This window comes from Ostrea edulis, chromosome 5, assembly GCF_947568905.1.
Source record: "Ostrea edulis chromosome 5, xbOstEdul1.1, whole genome shotgun sequence".
NCBI classification, from domain to species: Eukaryota; Metazoa; Mollusca; class Bivalvia; order Ostreida; family Ostreidae; genus Ostrea; species Ostrea edulis.
In genome coordinates, this window is record NC_079168.1 from 38,786,015 (window position 1) to 38,808,811 (window position 22,797).

The following is a 22,797-nucleotide window of genomic DNA, read 5'->3' on the forward strand; positions in this document are numbered from 1 at the left end:
TCGTGTTTTGCGTTTATCAGGTCTATCGTGAAGATCGTTTATCAGGTTTTGCGTTTATCAGGTTTATCGTGTATCCTATCGTATCGTGCGTGTATCCTATCCTATTGTGCGTGTATCGTGTTCTATCGTTTATCATGTCAAGAATAACGTTGAGGGTACTGTACATCTCTCTAAATATATCAGCTTTTTCAAATATTTTGCCAAAAGTAAACCTCTAAAACTACATTGAGTCAAAGTGAAGGTTACAGTTGACAAAATATAAAAGTCCATAATGCATAATCTTTTTTTTAAAGGTCAATGGTACAAAATTAAGTCAGCATGTTTGCTCTCCAGAAAAAAAAAATATAGTGCTATGATGAACACGTAAGGATAACGAACCACTGTTCACTATCTTTACTTGTTCATCGTATCTCTATATAAATCCTACAAAGAATACAAATTTAAGAGTTGGGCTAAAAGGACCTCTAGACATACCAGGTGGGATCGGGTGCCTATGAAGAGTAAGCATCCCCTGTCAACTGGTCACATCCGTCATGAGGCCTATATCTTGATCAGGTAAACGGAGTGATATGATCCATAGTCACCATCAGTATGTATAAAAAGGCCTAACAATTGGTATGGAATACATCAGACAGCATTCGACCCAGTGATAGCTTTTATTAGCAAGTTAAGATTATAATGACCATAGAATTTGTGAATTGCTGACTTTGAATGAGACTGTTGAAACCCCTAAACATCAATTTACTTGTCGTAGTCTGTCTTGATTTAAAAATTGATCATATACAGAACATGCTCTTGTTAATCATGAAATCAATTGAGAAACATAAACACCACATACAGGTGATAATGGAATATTGTTACACAAATATGGGAAGTTGACAATGGAGAAGCTAACAGAAGTTAAGTTGTTAGTTTGCAATTGAGATTTAGTGAACTGAAAAGAAATAGGAGTACGCATGATATAATTTTCATCAACTATATTCAACATTATGCTTTTCAAGGAAATTGATGAGGCAATTAATAGATGATTAGTATTTGTGATGAATATCGCTCATTCTGTAGTATTGAACAGTTGTCCTTCATTTCATTGTTGCACTATAGAAGGTACAAATGTTATTCAAGAATAGGTTAATGAGATAATAATGATTGTAGGTCAGAATCCCCGAGTAAATGATCTCTTAAAAACTTTCACTATTTTCTCTCAATTTCATATCAAGCTGAAGCACCATCAGTTCATGAGATAATTGCAGCAAAATCAACTAAGTGTGGGAAAAAAAAATCCCTGATTGGGCGAGACAACGTGGTGAGGCTGGATATGGGTCTTTTTTGTCACACCCTGTAATTTTTCTGCATCGTATTTATTAATTATTTAATCAATATAAGGGTATGTGCCTGTGAGCTTGAGCACAGACTAAAAGCTAATGTTATATATTTCAGTCTACCTAATATTTCTGAGGCTTCCATGAGAAAATAATAAAGTAACATAATTTGAGTACTATAAGATCTGCAAAAATAATTCTGTTTGTTTTTCCAAAAGAGATGAAAGTGTGAAATGAGGGGTAACAACATGAATTGTTCTTCACAAGAGAAAATCTACAGCCATTCACTGAAATCTACAGCCTTAAAAAAAATCCAGGAAGTTTTTGTTCTGACTAAAGAGTAACTTATACAACAGCTCTGACACCCACCAATGAAGAAAAACAAAGGGGCAGTCAATCTTGTGACTTCAAAAAAATTGTAACAGGATGTCTCTTGATACAATTAAAAGAAATCAATAGATTTATGAAAAGATGACACCAGCAGACAATTATCCACATAGCCCAGCCCTTGTAACTCGGCTACTGTAAGTGACCAATCGCATCTTTCATAGGCTTCCTCTGTTGATTGACAGTTGTCTGGCCTAACAGCAGAAGCTTCCCAATAAACTGCACTCATTCAATATTCCAATCAAATGCAGTGCTATAAGGTTTGGTTTGTGAAACCTACCTAATGTCACAGAAGTTGATAATAAATGTTTACCTTTGCAACAACTGGGTATAATAAGCTACGGATTCTGGCTAGCACAGGACATTGTTTCCTACCTGGATATAATTTACTTACTTATTTGAAACAGGTATGTATTTAATATTGGCGAATTTGTAACAACCTCATTATTTCTTCAGAATTTAAAAACTTTTATTATCTATAATTCCACAAATTTATAAATGTTGTGCAATGAAAAAATTGCTCCCTTTGCAATCTTAAAGACACCTAAATATCCATTTAGATAATAATAATCATACATTTGGTTTTGGGTTATATTTTGGGTGATTAAAAGCTCAGGTGTATTGGTTATCATAAATCTTGAAAAGAAAACATTGGGCTCCGACAGAAAGAGCGTTAAATATTTGAATAGTGACAGGTTTTCCCTAACTATCAGATACTTCCAGCATTTAGATGAAGGCACATTGTTCTGTATGAAGGATGAAGATTCTATTGACTCTTGCATGCAGGAATATAATATTAAAGGAATTTTAACATTTATCTTTCATGTTTTATGTCACAGATGAACACAAATATTTAAGTAGCTTTATAGCTGTCACAATCAGAGTTTAATGTCCAACTCGTTCTGAATACTAATATTTTATTCTAAATTACACTTTCTCATGTTAGTGTTTTCATTGATTTACAGATCAATTCCTTAATTACAGAGAAATAAAAGAAGTTTTTGCTCCTGCTTTATTTTCACACATTTTCCCTCATTTTCATTGGTAAAATTAAAATTTGACTGAATTAAAATTTACACTTTACTAGGAAGTATATTAAGCAATTAAAGTTTTGGTGCCAATTCAAATCAGGATGCACTAATTTTCCAATGAATCTGAGCAAAAATAACACTGGGCAAGAATTTCCTAGTATCAATCTTTAAAGACTGATGGAAAAACATGGCAAAATCTGAAACTTTAACAGTTAAAAAGTACAGTGAGATATTACTCGACATTTTAATATCTATATCTTCAGACCTTGTTAAGATTGCCTTCATTAATGTCAGCTACTGTAGTACAATTATATATAATAAGTATTATCATATGTTAGTTCATATGGATATGAACTCTTTCCATTTATCAAGCCTTATAAGAAATGCAAAAACAAAAATGCTGATTGGTTTGGACACAGAAAGCACTCTATCAAAGAGCAGTCTTTTGAAGCTCTAAAGAATATATAAGTTCAAAATATATAAACTAAAGTTCTTTTCCAGAAATTCTAAAACATGAAATGATTGACAACTAGCTAGTACATCTGTCAGGATGACCTTTTATAATTTTACATTTTTTTATTTAAAAAAATTGATAATAATCTAAAATGAAATTAACCTTTCAAGGAAAAAAAATCTGAGCTCTTGATGTTGGAGCAAAATGAGTGCTCCAATCAAGGGTCATAACTCTGCCAAAAGTTATCCAACTGGACCAATATATGTACTTAACCTGCGTATTTCATGATATATCTATATCCCAAATTTCAATTCAACATGTCAATGCATGACTGACATAATGAGTGGAAACGGAATGTTTGGAATTTTTTAAGTCAAGGGGCACAACTCTGTCAAAAAATATGCAGTTAATTATATATCATTCAAAAATATGTAGCTGATTATATGTTACGAAAATATTCAGTTAATTATATGTTACAAAAATATTCAGTTGATTATGTTACAAAAACAATCAGTTAATTACAATACTACTGATCAAAGAAAATGTATGGCTTGTAGTGTGAGATTAACTAAAATACCTACAACAACCCCATCATTCAGAGATAAAAAAAAAAAAACATATTTGAAGAATGAACTCTGGACCCCTTCTTCAGTATTTGCTTTGTTGTCTTCACAAGTCTAGTGATCTGGTCTCGGAGTTACCCAGGTCAGTGTTTGCTTTGTTGTTTTGTCCTGTTGGAGAATTTTTCATTGCTATTGAGACGTTACCCGTTTGTAGGTGAAGTACAACAAATTCTTACCATTGTGTAGCTCTCAAGGTCGTAGAAGTGAGGGTTCTTAATCATGCCAATGTCTACCATGACAGTGGACCTGTTTTTAAGGTCATATCTGAAATACCTTCATATTTAATGCCAGGTGCTTGGAGAGGAAGTCACTACCTATGTTCGAGGTTTTAGGTTTGAGATGACACTCGAATTGAGAATCAAATCCAGAACCTCCCAGTTATAAAGCCCGAACTACTAGACTACAGCAAACCGAGTCTAAGTTCGTGATTTACTAATACATAGAAGTTCATCTCAACTGCATGGTCTAACTCCAGCACAATATTAACTCAGTATCTAAAAAAAAAAATTGTGAGCATTTCCAGTCATCCATATCCGGATGCATCTCAAAATATACCATTGTTTTAGCGTTGTCCAAATAAAACTTATACCCTTCAAAAACTGATGTACATTACTGAAATTCATGTGCAACTTTTTAAGATATCTACAGTGCAGACAAACTAAGCAATAGAGTTGAAACATAACCCCGGGCAGAGGTTATAATGTAAGCCATGACGTGGGTACCTTACCGTATACACTCGCCTATAAGTCAGATTTTTGGGAGTTAAAAATTGATCCAAAACTCTACATCCGACTTATAGGCAAGTCCTAAGAAGACTAGCATTTTTCTGGACAGCATAATATATAGTATTTTTCAAACAACTTCGTACTCCAACGATTACCGTGATTAACATTGACTGGACATGTTGTATTAGTCATGTATTCTAGGATTATATACATAAAGTACAAGTATTTACATATTTTAATGATTTTATATTATTGAAATTGATTTGTTGATAAAATTAATAAATATCAGCGCATTTCACAAAAATATTATTTGAAACAAAGTTGAAAACATTAGAGCATTGATTTGAAATTGTCAACCGATTCTTCAAAAAAAGTTATATCAACTTGGCAAATCCCTCCAAAATAGCCTACAAAATATACAACCGATTTACAGGCGAACCGACCTATAGGCGAGTATATACGGTAATGTACTCATCAAGTACTGACAGACAGGTCAACTACTGACAGAAAGATCAACAAACTGAGACAAAAAGAATCTGCTAATATATTGTTCTTTCTATGTGACACAAAATAATTGAAATGATTATCATTATCAAGAAATTTTGTGAAGTTGATGCAGACATGAATTTAGAAATGTAATACACATGTTATAACAGGTGGTTTTTGGGGCTTCGTGGGATCTTTCTCAGTCCTTTTCTGTTATTCATAAGCACAGACTCCAATGTAAACTAATATACTACTGAATTAAAAAGTCACACTCTGCCAACAAGCTCTTTTCACTTGGTGCAGATTGTTTTACACTTTTGCTATTAAAGTTTGCAGCGCATTCTGGAAGCATTTAAAGTGAAAAGTATTCATATTGATAAATTTATTTCTCTAGGCAGGTGATAAACAAAATGGCTCTCAGCAAGGGTGGAAAAAGTCGCAGTATAATCCAACAGAATAATGATTGCACATCACATAAAATGAAGTCATTTCTATTTCATTTGATTCATTTGCGTATTTTATCTGGGCAGTCATCAAATGACTTATTGTTTCTCAACGCCTGTGTATTAACTTTTACAGCTTTTATAATCATAAAATCTCCTGTCACCTGTTGCCCTTCACAACAGTCTTCAAAACAAAACTATACTTTTTGTTCAAATTATATACAGCACATTGAGATAAATGTCCTTGTAGAAATGTATGTGATATCAATTCACTATTTCGTATGAAATTTAGATGTCAATTTTAATCAAATTAATACGTAAATATAACTGATAATTTTTAAAAGTTTTAAAATGATACACACCATAATAAAAACACAACTATAAAAAAAAATTCATGAAACTGAAGTCATATCAAGCGCCTGTAAATCATGGAGGAAATTCGTGCAAACTGTATGTTGTACATGTAAAACTGCAAACTATCTGTGCAAAACGTGCTGTACAAAGGAAAATGCATGCACAATTTAAGTATAGACATTGAATATGCAGGAGTAAATAGAGTTGGCAGATACATTTCAGGATGTCATAATCAGGAGACAATCATGTTAAAATAAAATATCATATACTAACACTAGAAATAGCTCCATTTATACTCACAAGGATGAATCTTAATTTTTTTTATTGTATGTATGGTATGGGTTTTGGCATTTTTTAACACAATTTATACACTTCAATTAAGTGTATTGAATTCGTATTTGCAAAAGTATATATTATACCAAACGGGCTAGAATATTTAAAGATGGATTCTGATCTTCATCAATGAGCCGTTCCAGTAATTTGATTTTAAAACAGATGCTATCCACCTTCAACCTGGACTCCTAGGTGGTACTCTGCAAAGCATCATGTAATATTTATCTGTCATTCTGTAATAGTTTGGAAAATAAGACGTTGACAAACATGAAACACATTAATCCCAGCCTCTTGCTAATATGTTGTCCATTCTCATTGCTTCTCAGTGATGTATGACCGCAAAACATGTGATGTTGATAAATTATATTGGAGGGCAACAAAATGGTGGGAATGGTATCACCTTGCAAACTTCTAACCTATCATCTTGTGTCCTATTCCATGTCTTCCAACAGTTCAAGTCTTAAGATACCAGGCCTGGATTTCTTGGGGGGAAATCTGAGTCGAAACTTGGACTTAAGTCTGAGATTTTGCTCAGATTTTGACTGCTCAAATAAAAGAAAACTTTAACTCATTAGTTTGAGATTTTTACAAGAAATCCAAGCCAGGATCACCAACTCCAAACCTGTCATCTTGTGTCCAATTCTCCTAACCTATCATCTTGTGTCCTATTCTCCTAACCTATCATCTTGTGTCCTATTCTTCTAACCTATCATCTTGTGTCCTATTCTCCTAACCTATCATCTTGTGTCCTATTCTCCTAACCTATCATCTTGTGTCCCATTTTCCTAACCTATCATCTTGTGTCCAATTCTCCTAACCTATCATCTTGTGTCCTATTCTCCTAACCTATCATCTTGTGTCCCATTTTCCTAACCTATCATCTTGAGTCCTATTCTCCTAACCTATCATCTTGTGTCCTATTCTCCTAACCTATCATCTTCTGTCCTGTTCTCCTAACCTATCATCTTGTGTCCTAGCTATTCTCCAAACCTATCATTTTGTATCCTTTTCAGTGTCTTCTTCCAAGAGTCCAAGTTTTAGATACCAGGATCTAAATGAGTACAAATGCAGCTTGGCATGTACCCCATTTTTTATATCTATAGTGAGGAATAATAGGAGTTGATTAACTACCTTGCATGTAACAAGGAACTTGGAAGGGGGCAGGCCTGAGGGGCAGATTCACATGGATGTGGCTTTGGCATAATCTCCCTCTAAAATTTTCAAACTACTCAATACAGTTCTTGAAACATTCTACTTTCCCACTTGAACGGTGACCGCACGCAGAGCGAACGGTGAACGCATTTGGTGAACGCAAAATGGTCTATTTATTTGGTATATTTCAGATTTTCCCCTTGGATTGTACTTACTTTATAATCAGGTGGAGAATATATATATGAATACATCTGTTTGTTCATTTTTGTGCAAATACTGGATGTATACTTCTCATGAAAATGATCATAAATTTCACATCAATGCACGTAGCAATCATGCACAAACAAAAGAAAATTTCATATGTAAATTATTTACAGTATTACATATACAGATACATGTATACATGAAAAATAGAAACATCTATTTTATAATATCAATAGAACGGTGAGCGAACGGTGAACGCATGGTGAGCGATAATGGTAAAGTAGAACATTTCAGGGACTGTAACTTAAAGTTCAAAGGACCTTGATATCAAAACTTCAAGAGATCGAAGGTTGAGTCAAATCTGGAAATTTAAAGTCTGACCATTCAGATTTTATAGTAACCGGATTGCATATTTACAACATCCTGGGACTGATTCATTTTCCTTTTTAATATCTCTAGGTAATTGACTTGATTTGAACAATACAGAACTGTACCTTACATATATATACAAAAGATTTTTTTCAGTTTATGTATTTATTTAGGAAGTTTCACAGTCACTAACTACTCAGAGCACAATCATCAGTTTCCAGTCACTAATTTACACATGCACAGCACAAATTCCTCATTTCAAACAACAGTGTCTGGAGGATCCCAACATGTTATAACATCTAGAAGCCTGTGTACACGATTCACATGCAACAATTAATACAGCTCAGGTTTCAAAGGTCTTCATAGTCTACAGTATTTCCATCTTTCCAATACTTCTGTATTGTAAATTCAGTGTACCAGAATTACGCAGTCATTGTGGCCTGGTAATTCCCCCATTATGAAACATTTGCAATTTTCTGTTTGTTGTTTTACTTCCCATTCAAGAAGCTTTCACTCACATTGGTATGTTGTCAGCTTTAGAGTGAATTAAGTGCCTCAAATTTTGTTCTCTACATGGTGGTAAAGGCTGTAGCAGTGATATGGAAAATAACCCCAAAAGATTGATCTAAGCTCACTCAAGAGAAGAGACAATTGAAGCTAAAGAGGGACATATAGAGTGTTGACAGTTTGAGCGAGTTTGGGATACATCTCTCGTATGTTTTTTCTCCAGTTCAAAATATGAATACCGAGTTTCTAATCATTCATGCAATTCTTAAATCATATAACAAATTATAACTATTCTTACATCATCATACAAAAGCTTGTAAACTAAATCACTATTGTCGTCTCTTTGTTCTCATTATCTTGTGAAAGTAATGCGAGATCTTAAATCTTGAACATTTGTTCCCATGTTGTACCTGCTCAGGATCAGCTGATTTATCATCATTGTGTCGAGGAATAGAATTTTCTAAAAGTGCCCTTTGATTAAATAGAGTGTGTCAATTACATTCTTAAACTATACTGACTCATCAAAAAAGATAATTCTAATGTCTCATTCGACAATGTATTTACTAATGCATATTACAGTCACTGCAACTATCAAAAACTTGAATTGTTTTTTTCACTTAAAGAATAAAAGAGGGAAAACTTTTGGTATGTTATAACTTTTGAATCCAAGCTGTATTATGTATATGAACAAGATGTGTTTGTGAAACACAAATGCCCCCGATAATGGCCAGTTCCGAAGATGGCCAAGGTCACAAGGACAAATATATTGGTACCAGTTGAAAGATCTTGTTACAAGAAATGCTCATGTACAATATGAAAGCTCTAATATTTACCATTTAGAAGTTATGACCAATGTAAAAAAAAAAAAAATTAAAAGTAGGTCAAATATCAAGGTCAAAAGGTTTAGTACCAATGGAAAGGTCTTGTCACAAGGAATACTCATGTGAAATATCAAAGCTCTATCACTTACTGTTCAAAAGTTATTAGCAAGGTTAAAGTTTTAGACAGAATGACAGACAGGACAAAAACAAATACAGTCACAATCTTGACTAGTGTTCTGTGACATATCAGTATATGCTTCTGATGAGATCACATTCTGGCAGGGGGGCAGGTGCTTGATCCTGAATTGTAAGCCCCTACTATGAATACTGAGTACCTTCGTAAAATTAATACTGGTTATAATGGACGTGGTAAACTCTCCAGTATGCTAATTCCTTACTTACAGAAAATGCAGTCCATGGATTATATCTATTTCAGGCAAACGTTCATTAAAGGATCCATACATTTTGGAAAGTCAATATTCCATAAAAATCAGGCCCAGATTATATAATGTACACCTACTGAATTCTACAAAAAGGAATTTCAGTGTTCCATCAAACTCGGGCCAAGGTTATTACTTATGGTGAACACATTTTATATAGAGCATATCATGTCAGTATTGAACTCCGTATTTCTGATGATCATACATTTGTTTGAGCTCACAGTTTTACAGATTTTTACGCAATATTTATTAAAATAACTGTGTTACAGTAATATCACATATGTGCAGACTGGGATTTGAACATTATGACCTTCCACAAAGGTCTGGTATTACAAGCTTTGCTATTGGTTGAGATGTCCTAAATGACCTTCCTTCTACAAAAGACTAAATCAATATCTGATATCTTTTATTCATGGAAAAAAGAAAAAAAAAATGCATAAATGGTTTTTACTGCCTCTCTTAGACTATTCCAGGTCAGAGTGTTCTAAATCTGACAGACTGTACCAGGTTTTTATGGATTCCCCCTCCTTTCCAGGTGTAAAGTGTTCCATGTAACCAATAGCAGCCACCAACACCACATGAATATCATATGCTTCATATTTACCCAAATGTTCTTACAATCTCCACTTTTATTAACACCTATCTTATTTTCCTCAATAATCATCATAAATGCTAGAAAATATCACTCCTCAAAAGGTAATTCAACACCTATGACACTGTAGAATGGGAAATCAACATCATGGTTTTAATTTCACTATATGCACGATTTATCATCTTTCTATGGAATTAAACGCAAAGTGAAAAATATATTACAAATGATTCCATGCTTTCATAATCAGAATATTAAAAGTACATTTTCCTATAACATGAATTTAAAACCATCGCGATTGTCCCCTTTTAAAAAAAAATCTGAAATTATCATACCATGCAATTAAAGCAATTAATTTACAGTAATTCAGTTACAACCGATAATTGGACAGTGACAAGAGTATTTTAAAAATGGGCATAACAAATTTAAATTTTCAAAAACCAAAGATAGTCGATGAAAGATTTTTTGATCGTCACAGGTAAAACTGTTCAATTAAGTCATGTGCGTAATGAGGGTCGTGACCAACAGGTAAAAAACTGGTTAGATTGTCCATCAATGGTCCTTAACTCTGAATTACCTGCTAATTCTGAGTGACAAACAGTCGATTGTCACCCTCACAATAAACAAGCAGAGTAAGTAGGAATGGTCTGCAGTCGATTCAATAATTTGTGACACGTGCCTAAATCAGCTTCAAAAACAATGTCTTCATAACTCTTGTGACCATCACTGAACTTTACAGCATTGATTTTGGGCGAATTTGTTGCTCATTAACTGGTTAAGGTTTTGGTTTATGAGTTTTGGTTTCAATCTCGTTTACAGCGAAGGAACAAATGAACAGTTTAAATTTAAATTATTACACATATGACAAATAGTATAAAATATCTTGCAGCAATGATTCTGAAAGTCCCCGATAATCTCCGACTCGAAACTGCATACCGCACATTTCAAAACCACAGGTGATGCCGTCGCCATGCTGGATTGATTTCCCGCCTCTCTCGTAAACTGAATAAACTGCCCCCAGAGGCGGTTTAGTTGGTTTAACGAACTGGTTTAAGTTTTGGTAAAAACAAATAAAAAAAAAAACAGTTCTGGTTTTAAACTAGTTCAAAACTAGTTCGAAAAACAAATGAATAGTTTACTAAACTGATTCGAAACTAAAACTAGTTTAAGCGCAACAAATTCGCCCTTAGATATGGTAGGGCTGTAGCGGTGAACATTTCCTAGCTGATGTTCATATTCAGCCAGATAATGTTTAAAAGTAAGAATGAGCAATAAAATATCATATTGGCGAGTACTATCTAAGTTATAGTAGGAATGAGCAATAAAATATTGGTGAGTACTATCTAAGTTATAGTAAGAGTGAGCAATGAAATATTGGTGCGTACTATCTAAGTTATAGTAAGAGTGAGCAATGAAATATTGGTGAGTACTATCCAAGTTATAGTAAGAGTGAGCAATATCATGTCACGATAAGCTTTTTTTTAAAATATATTTCTTTACATCCTAAATACTGATTACTTACTTGGTTGGTGTTTCAACCAAATCAGGGGATTAAACTTAATATATGAGAACATTTTTTAATACATTAAAGAATGTAGCAAAAGGCCTCTCTGTCCCACACTGTGTAGATACATTACATTACAATGCACAAGAGTTCTAGACGGAAACAACTTAGAGGCATCTAAAAACTTGAGTGCTGAACAGTCAATGAACAGCTTTGGCTGTTTTGTTTGAACGTGATTGGTTAGTTTGGCATTGTGATGTCACAAGACCATCCAAGTCCAGAATTCAAGTTTTACAACACACATTTCTGATGAACTGTAATCAGCCCTCAGTTATTGAGCTGCTGACACTTTGCTGCCTAATTACCATAAATGATTGCCGTTTTGAATCACCTTACTAAAAGCTGACAATGTTTCATGTTTCTACTGAAGAAATGTTGACATGTGTAAAATATATTGTCCTTAAACAGACAATTCTAGGTAAATGCATTAAGATGAAGATGATTTAATCAATTAAATATGGATGATCACTTCCCTAGCAGACTGAGAACATACATTAATGAGCTGATGTTCAAGTAGGTGTTGGCAAACAGCAACATTATTTTTTATTTTGTGCAGTTCATGACTCGAGAAGACAATAATTAATAGTATCATTTCTCGCCAACAGTGCAGATGTACACCATCTGTGCTGCACATGCATTGCATACTGTTTTCATTCTATATTATTAATGATCAAGAGTCAACACTCTTACTTGCATGTACCAATAATTCAACCATGCTAGCTTTAAGCTATTCTAAATATCAGAAATAACTAACATATTTTTCTCTTACAAATGAAGAAAAGGTTGATGAATGTGCAAGTACCCTAGAGGTAGTTCATATACAAATCCTTTTATTTTTTACACTCAATATTTCCTTCAAAAGGTTTTAGCCCATACACCCATTAAAATACTGTGCTTTTAAAACAACATTAAAATCATTTTTGAATCGAATGATATTTTGAAGAAAAAAATGAAAATACAAAATTTAAAGGAGAAAATGGGAGAATATTTATGTAGTGTTTTTGCTTAATTGTCATGAGATTTACATGTAGAAGGCAGTCCTACAAAAATAATTTCTTCAAACTTGAAACTATTTAATTTTCTAGAGCTGGCTATAGCTATACAGTAGTGTTATTCTGGAGTTAGGAAGCTTGTAGTGACAGCTGACAACATTATTTCAAAAATACTGTGAACTAATTAAGTTTCAATACCAGCACTTCATTACAATGCCAGCTGGTTTGTGTAGTATATTTATATACACTTGAAGCTATCAAGTAAAGGTGTCCTGTACTTTTATAACATCGACAGCTTTGTTTTGTTTGTTGTTCTATATGTTCCAATGTGCTACGGTAGATTCCTGAATATGAGGAGGAATTTCATGATGTATCACTCACGAAATAAAATTACTCACTTTTAATTTTCTGTTGCTAAAATGCAGATAAGATATCTTGATTAACAGACGACACGCGAATTCATGTTCACGCGAACTGACGTATTATACAAGTCATTTCGCTATAATAAGTACTCCCGTAAAATAAGGAATCAGCAATATATGTTTGTTGTTTATGTATGCTCCATGCAATGTTTCAACAACTTTTTTCTCTCATTATGAACTGATTAGCATTAACCCTGCTGGTTAAACATTTTTCAATTCTGGTTAAATCCCAAAAATCCAAATGTGACCAAAAAGGGTCAAGTTTCCTAACCTGAAAATGACAAAATTATCTTGTGTATCAGCTATCCATGTGTTCTATGAGTTCATGACTTACATTTTTCTACCACCACTGGCATGCATCCCTTACTATAAACTATTTGAATCATTTTAATCCCTTAGCAGTATGTTCTATGCATGTTTCTGAAAGTGAAAAATTACAATGCAAAGGGGTTGTTCAAAGAATGCTGCTGTGCAACTATCTTAAATTTTGCTGAGCATAATCCTATTTCTTATTTTTGGAGAAGATACACTTGTAAGTTGTGCTATACAATATTCACAGAGGGGGATATTTATAATACAGATTGCCACATTTGTACAAAATTCATTTTCTGTTTCACATAGCTACAAACCAGAATGGTGATTCCACATTACTTTGTCCCGGGACAAATGACCTTGTGTAAGGTCATGACACACCAAATATGATCTTGATTCTTCTAATGTTTCCCTATGGATATTATATGGCCAAATTAAAATTTCTATTGCGATTGGTGACTTTCACCTTGGCCAAATAGCAGTTAACCTTGGATCAAGGTCATGACACATCACCTAATTGAGTCTTGCTTGTGCTTCTAATATCTGTGTTGCTATATAAGTTATAGCCTAGAAAATAAAAAAAAAAGATTAAAAAAAATTACCATTGATAGTCCCTGTGGGGATCCGTGTTAGAATAGGTCCTAAGTAGCCCTTGCTTGTCGCAAGAGCTAGGCAACTAAATGGGGCGGTCCTTCTGGTGAGAATGCAAAAAACGAAGCTCCGTGTCACGGCAGTTGTGGCACGATAAAGATTCCTCCCTGCTCAAAATGCAAAACATAGGCCTAACTTTTGCAGCCCTTCACTGGCAATGGTGACATCTCCATATGAGTGAGAGATTCTTGAGTGGGACATTAAACAATATACAACCAACCAATCTACCTTTATTATTATATACTTTCAATTTCATCTCTTCTTTTTTCTTTAAAAGTTTGCAGGCATATATCACACGATATATGCCTGGAAACATTCCGGCCCGCAAACATAACGTCACAATAAAATTTCTACGCTGTTAATTTTCAAATTTTTCGTGTTTTTCATCTTTTACTCAGTTAAACCGATAAAGTTATTGTTAAAAATAAAATTATTGTTAGTTTCTAAATGAAATTGAAAGTATATAATAAAAAGGTTATAGACTTTGTATGGGAAATATGATGACATCGTTTTTTGTCGCGGACAGACCTCGCTTTAAACTCGGTCGTTATATTTTCCCATACAAAGTCTATAACCTATAAAAATTGCCCATATGACTTTGTGTCCATGTCCTGACACACCTTCTGGTGCCTCCACGGACTCTCCATTACAGAGTTATGGCCTGGAGAAAAAAATTGGAATGGACAGACAGCAACACAGATGCACAATATGATTAGTATATAATCCCCTCCCCCAACAATATTTGCAGGGAAGGCATAAAATGGTACTTCGAAGGGAAAATGGAAGTTAAGACTGATCTGAGAAGATTACGGGGGTTTAACTTTCACATTGATTATTGTCTATCTTTGGCTGGCAGAAACATTTGTTTTCCCATTTAAGCACTTTTGTAACACACTGAACAGAAAACTTGACCGAAATTGTCATTGTTACTAAAAGCTTGACAGAATGGGTACATCTTTTTGTGTGCAGATGAATGTACTAAATTTTGATTAGATCTCCATATAAATTATTCACTTGAGTGTTGTTAATTGTTAAAAGGACAGTTAATAATTTAGGAGGTAAAAAAAATGGTAACAGGAACAACAGTGAACTTTATCTAGTGTTACAGATGATAACCACAATGATTTTACTTTTCATCACAATAATTGATAAACACAGTGCATACTTTGAATGAGCATCTAATATATCTTACAATATGTACATGATTTATTTGCACAGAAAAAACATGTTAAAACATTGATGAAAATACCAAACTTCTGTTAAAATTTCTTTTTGAAATACAAACTATATTGATGTAGATAATTCATCTTCTAAAGCAGTGTTTGAAAACTATAGCTCTCATAGTAGCACGTGCCAGAAGAGAAATTCTGAGAAATATGGAACTGCGTTAATGTGAGAGAAAAAACCCAACAAATCACCTATACCAAACTATCTGCTAAACAGATTTCAACACATAGTGTTCAAAATTACCCTGACTATCTGATATGCATGCCCTTAACAAATTGTCTAACCTTTATTATCTTTTATAATACAATGGTAAACATGAAGATATGTGTACAATAGTGCAACAATATTTCATACAGCTGATAAAATTCAAAGTCTCTCCTCCATGTCCAGCAATTGCATCTCCTGTTACATTTTATTGCAGTGAGAGTACAGATCCGTGGAGACACGTTTCTGTTTATTAGCATATTCTCGGTGCATATATGATTGCGCCCATGACAAAAGGGCCCTTATGGCAATTTTTACCCATTTTCACTTTTTAGCAGATTCTGATAGATAATAGGTAGATGATTCAAAATATGTAATTTTATAGCCCTCTTTCACTTCTAAGACGTATTTTTCTGCGTTTGAAGCACTTATATATTCTATAGCATCAGCGTAACGTCATGACGTTCTTGGCGTCATTCCATAGAACAACATTTAATCTGAAATAAACAAGGTGTTTTAAGTCTTAATTTAATTTCCTTAATTGTTTGTGTGTGTATTGTGTGAAAAAAAGAAGCTCAAATGTTTAGGCACTTTTAATGGGTTTAAATGGAAATAAATTTCACCACTTTCATATGATACTCACGACTTTAAGGAAAATTAGCTTTTCACTGTTTTAGTTTTTAAAAAAAAACCCAAAACATGAAATATACCGTATTTTGCCGAATAAAATACGCATTGCTATTTGATACGCACCCCCTTTTTGAGTCTGAGAATTGAGGAAGAATCGCAGCTCGTGTGTATAATACGCGGCAAAAATTCTTACCAATCTTGATTTTATTATTTGCGATTAATTTCACTAGAATTCTATGTGGAAATAATGTAAGTCCTCAATACAGCGGAGCTACACTTTAAGAAATGGCAATCATGCCTTATAGCGGTAATCTTCACTGAGTATCTTCTGGGAGAAATGTAGATTTCAGTAAAGCACGAGATTTTGTAGCATTTCTATTAAAAATTTAACAAACTATATATTTTCTTCGTTTAAACTTCAAATCATATAGCCGACGTTATATACATAAATTCAAAATATTGAATGGGCATTCAATGTGTTGTAATTGACAAACTACCGAAGCTGCGAAAAATGATGTACAAAGGTGCAGTATACATACATCAACCCCACTCGGTAATTATCAAAATGATGATAATCAAAGCCAAAAGTTTAATTGGTGCCGTAAACAATTAATGCTCTGTCTGTAAAGAAAAAATTAAATGGTAGTGAAACGGGGAATTCAAACATAACTGCATTTAAGATGGGTTAATTACGTCACTCGTTTACTGCGAAAGTAAAGTTAAAAGTAATCGCATTTGCCCAAACCCACGGAAATCGTGCAGCATGCAGAAAGCCATGCAACAGAGAGAAAACTTACGACATCTACCCTTAGGGGTCAAGTGGAAAAAAACATGCACATCTCTCTCTCTCTCTCTCTCTCTCTCTCTCTCTCTCTCTCTCTCTCTCTCACACACACACGGAGACACAACATACATTAACATGTAAAATGTACCAAATGAACACATTATAACTTCTCACCTACAACTGAACACTTTTAAATATCCTGATATTTTTGTAAGAAATTCACTACATGGTACTTAAAACATTTGTAAAACATATCGCTTTATTCACTCTAGCTTCTTGGATTTTAGCTTATGAAGTGAACACCTCACCGATGCACTCTCTAGTGAGCACTTTTATTTACACACGGTCAATTAAACACTCTAAAAAAACAAACCCTCTGACACACACGGTCAGTTAAACACCCTGAGTGACACATGGGCAATTAAATACTCTGACACACACAGATAATTAAACATCCTGACGCATACTGGTACATGTAATCAAACACTCTGACACACACAGATAATTAAACATCCTGACGCATACTGGTACATGTAATTAAACACTCTGACACACACGTCAGATAATTAAACACCCACAGATAATTAAGCATCCTGACGCATACTGGTACATGTAATCAAACACCTTGACACACACGGGTAATTAAACACTCTGACGCACATGAGTAATTAAACACTCTGACACACACGGGTAATTAAACATTCTTTAACAAACCACTTTGGTGCAGAAAACAACTAGGACACCCCCCCCCCAAAAAAAATAAAGAACAAAACCCCACCTAATGAAACTTGACCGACATGCACAGTCTACCAAACAAGTAGCACACGAAGACAGTCTTACAAATGAGAAAAATATTGCCAAAGTATGTTTTATTATCGATATCGTTGATAGTCAATGTATTGTCAACAGTCTTCAAAGGGGGTAAATATTAAACGAGTATCAAAATCATTTTTTTTTATTTTCTTTTCTTTCTATTTTTTTTTTTTTTTTTTGGTTGTGTTTTATCATTATTTTTCTTTTTTGTAGTTGTCTTTTTTTCTTCAAAAAATCAATTTCTCTATTTTCAGTGAGTATTTGTTTTCGATATCTTAATCAATGCTTCCTGAATTATACTCTAAAATCTAGCCACGTAGAACCAGGGTGGAGGTAGGGAGGGGAAGGTGTCCTATTTTTTGATAAGTTAATCTTTTCTTTGTTTTTACTTACCCCAAATATTTTGCATTCGAAGTTAGGGAATGATAACACTATTTAGGTTTCAGTTCTTATACCCATGCATTTGGGTGGGTTTTAAAAAAAAAAAATGATTTAATTTTTTTTTTTTAATTTTGCTTGCTTGTCAATAATTATTCGAAATTCCTCTGCGTTCTTTAAATTTCTTTTTTCCCGAACATTCCCGCCAGCTGCCCCCCCCCCCCCCCCCTTTGGAAAATTATAGGCCTAAAATGTGTCAGAAACCGTCAAAAGACCAATGACTGTAAATGTGTTAATAACTTATTCGTCTTCCGAAAACCCTTAATGTCGGCTTCAAATGAATTTATAAGACCGGAAAGAGATATAAATCCTAAATATATGTTACAAAGATTGCACAATCTGACTTCAAATCTGCTAACAGGGGCGGATCCAGGAATCGCGGTTAAAGGGGGCTCACTTTTTTTAGACAGGGGGTGTGGGGCCGTCTTGAGGCCCCTAATGGGTCCAGGGCGAAGACCTTGATGGGAGCTCAGGGGGCGAGCCCCCGGAAGCTCCTGGATTTTACAGTTTTTATGAGGCGTGAAATATGTCTCATATATGTAGTCCTTTTCATTATTTTTTTGTCATTATTTGATCGGGCGAAATTAATAAAATGACGCAAATTTTAGGGTTTTTTTTTTTTAAAGAAAAAATGAAGTTCTCCCAATAAAAGTAATTTAATAAATCAAAAGATTTGTCATTTATTTCTCCGAAAGTGGAAGATATGATTGCTTCTTTTATCGTTTACATTTTTCTAAACTATTTACCTTAAATTTGAAAATTTTAGTGGGGGCGCGCGCCGGCTGCGCCCCCATTAAATCCGCCACTGGCTAATGTGATATATTTGCATCTGCTAATAATTGTTTAATAAACATGTGACTAGCAAGTGAACTTTTCATATTTGGTTAAATTAACACATCAATTCAGTGTCCGGGGGTCCGTGTTTGCCCAACTAGGCCTATCTATTTAATTGCTTACGGGATTTATGAGATTTATCACTGTTCGATGATTGTTATCTTCACCTTTCATTTTCCTTTGGGGTACCTCAGTAACTAAGTTATTGTCAAAGAGTTATCTCTCTTGTATTTATAAATAGAATTACCAGACGCGCAAATTTTTCATACAGAATCTTCTAAACCCAAAAATATTCAAGTTTTTCATGACTTTTTACTACTCTGTAAATTATGTATAACAAATAATGAATTATGATAGGGTATAACCTAATAAATTGGGGATGTATCACAAAGTGTTTGTTCAACATCGACTTGACAGCGTACACATTGCCGCAGCCGAGGCGGATCATAAATTTTTAGAAAGTGGATTCAACTTTTGTATTGAAAATCATGAATTGTTTTTTACCTCAGACTCATTCAGGATTAATTGTTCAAAGAAATAAACACAATCTTAGGTGAACCTTCATGGAATTGAGCTGCAATATCTGCTGTTACCTATATGTTTTATTTTTGCCGGTCCGCTGCCGAAAGAAACCGTCGCAGAACATTCAGATTCTTAAAATTAAATATCATAAATTCTATCAATATTTCATTCAAACCTATTGTTTCCAAATTGTCTTTTTGGTTTGGTTTAAAGCGTGCATATCTTATAAATATGATTAAATCTAACACGTGGTTTTGAATCATGTACATATGCATCTTTACGTATGGCGCTCTAGGCCTACGTAACGTCAAATCTTTGTGACGTTATTTCTTTGTTCTCTTAAATAAGCCATAAGGACCTTTTGTCATGGGCGCAATCATATGTCATTATGACAACTCCATTTCAATGATAATGAAACGTCCTAAAAATTCCTGATTTCCAGCCAATTAAATTCAAAAATTGTGTTTCTGTAAAGATTTTTTTTTTTAATTTCTAATTTTTTCTTTCTTTCAGAAATCTTGCCTACACCATGCCACAGACAAGATATAGCAGTCTACAGGCCTCTTTTTAATTGATCACTCCTCATCAATCTTGAGCAAGGAAGCAAATTTAGCTACAATTGATTTTAAAGAAAAGTTAAAACTAAATTTGATTAGACTAGGAAGGATGGATCAAAACAAGAGGTAGTTTGAGACAGATAACAAGCAAGGTCAAGGTCAACTGTCAGTGCTGAATTTGTGAGACACCAAAAATTATCCTTAGTTTATCTGAAACTGAAAAATGACAGACAACTGGATGCTACCAAATTTGACTATGGATTTCTCCATCTCCCCTGGAAATGAATCCTGGAATATTTCGAACTGGCCTATGGATTTACACTTTCAGAAATCTGACTTTGAGATGCCTAATCTTCTCCGTGATAAGGGCTGGCGGATCTTCATAATAATTCTATTTGGAGCTGTCATCTTCCTGGGGGTTATAGAGAATTTGATGGTGATTATAGTGATCATTATCAACAAAAGACTTCACACTGTCACAAATATCTTTATATCCACACTGGCATTCTCTGACATAATGCTCTGTGCATTTAATCTGCCATTCCAATTGCATTATGGGTTGACCGATTACTGGTCATTTGGGCCAGTTTTGTGCCAGATTATTATTCCAATGTTTGCTGTTCCAGTTTTTATGTCCACCCTTGCTATGCTTATGATTGCTGTTGAAAGATACATTCTGATTGTGTTTCCATTTCGCAAGCGACTGACTATAGAAATGGCCATGATAATTGTATTCTTTATAATAATTTTTTCTGTGCTGTGCTCCATTCCAATCATTCTTCATACAGAACAAAGTCAAGAAGTGATTGACCTTCGACCCTTCATTCATGACATCATCGAAAAAAGTTTCTGCATTGAAAACTGGAAGTGGAAAACGAGTCAAGCATACACAATGTTTGTATTTGTTCTACAGTTCTTCATACCGTATGTCATCATTTCTGTGCTTTATTTCCAAATTTACAAGGTTCTGAAAAAACGTCCAATCAAACGAAAGGAAACTCGCAAGAACTATCAAACAACAAGAATTCTAATAGCAATCACAACAACATTCACAATTTCATGGTTGCCTTTTCAAATTTTCAGCATACTTTCATACTTTTGTCCAGACATTAGCACCCAACTTGGATCTGCATACAAATTAACCGATTTGATTCTGAAAATCATTGCAATGAGTTCAGGCTGTGTCAACCCTTTTTTGTACGGCTGGTTGAATGACAAATTCCGACAGGAGTTTGGAACAATGTTAGGAAAACGAATGAAGAAGATGCAAGTAAGCAGGAATGGCTACTTTCGAACTTCAGGCCATACCTCAGTTGATTACCGTTCTGAAAGGCACTGTGTGACAGAAAATCTCTGATTTGATTTTGAATTACATTCTGTGGGCGTTATAATTATGATAGCTCCTGATGAGAATGTAGGCACTTCACTTTATACAATGCTGTACATGAGTTGAATACTGTCACAATAATTTGTTCATAAACATAGCTAAAATCATGACTTTGTTCACTATGTACCAGGTTTAACCATAATCTGAGAAGGAGGATTTTCCCTGCATAACTGCAAAATGTATATATACCTGGGTTCGACACTAACATTGGTGCATGCCCGAGGCTAGTAAATTTTTGTTCCGAACTATCTGAATATCATTTATAAGTAGTCCAATGGACTTCTAAAAGATTAGAACCCTGGTGTGATAAAATAATTGAAAAAGTTTCTTTCTAATTTCATGCTTTCTTTCTACTTTCATTTTTGATATATATCGTTGTTAAATACAATGGAATAATCTTTGATCAAGCTTTCTAATTCAAATGCAATCGCATCACTACTGCATTTAAAACTCCTAATTCATAATAAATGATACCCGTGATTCAAGCATAGGGTGGTTTGATGTGTGAATCAGTTAAAATTTTATTAGCATCAAAATTTACTAGAAATGCACGATTTTGCATCTTGACTTTGACACATTCCCCTCCCCTGAAAGGGAAGCCCCCTCCCATACTTTTCCCCCCTGTCACTTCTGCAGCTGGAACAGCCACCAATCAGCAGGACAACTAAATCCTAGAATGTAGTAGATCCTTCTGACAAGTTTAGTGAAAAACTAATTGTCAAACACTGCATACTGTTCTTTAACTAATGTTCCAATAAGCCTGGTCAATGTGACCTGATAAAGGCAGCAGTCAAGCCACAATTAGGTTGCTATCATGTCATATACGGCTCATCTTTAATTCCTGATTTCCATTTATATGTTCTCCTACCATAAATTCTGTGAAGATCTATACATATTAATCAGGTCTTAGATTTTTTTTTCTCTATTCTTATAATAACCAAAGTGGCTGAATGCGGTCAAACTAAATGTCCCCAGTATTGGTGTCAAATTCATCAGCCAACCATGTCTACAAAACATCACTATAGCCTGTGATAGTGTCATATTCACCAAAGCTTCCTCTCAGATAGAATGATCAAATCATCAAAGTAACTTTTAAGGTAGCTCCACCCTCATGTGACATCATGGGTTTTTGCAAAATCTTCATTTCATTAAAATTTGCACATGATACAAATGATCTTTTGGAGGAATTTTATTCACTGGATTAATTAATATTGCAACCAAAT

General features: G+C 34.1%; 2 protein-coding genes across 2 annotated transcripts in view; one reads left to right on the forward strand and one right to left on the reverse strand.

Moving 5' to 3' along the window:
- Positions 1-22,797, reverse strand: part of LOC125650225 (cleavage and polyadenylation specificity factor subunit 2-like) — a 118,476-nt gene that overhangs the window by 65,759 nt on the left and 29,920 nt on the right. The gene's annotated exons all lie outside the window — the stretch shown is intronic.
- Positions 1,875-21,681, forward strand: LOC125650226 (neuropeptide F receptor-like). The gene is made up of 2 exons (XM_048878341.2): positions 1,875-2,113; positions 20,144-21,681. Exon 2 carries the CDS (start codon positions 20,411-20,413, stop codon positions 21,542-21,544), a length of 1,134 nt encoding a protein of 377 aa, XP_048734298.2. The 5' UTR covers positions 1,875-2,113; positions 20,144-20,410; the 3' UTR covers positions 21,545-21,681.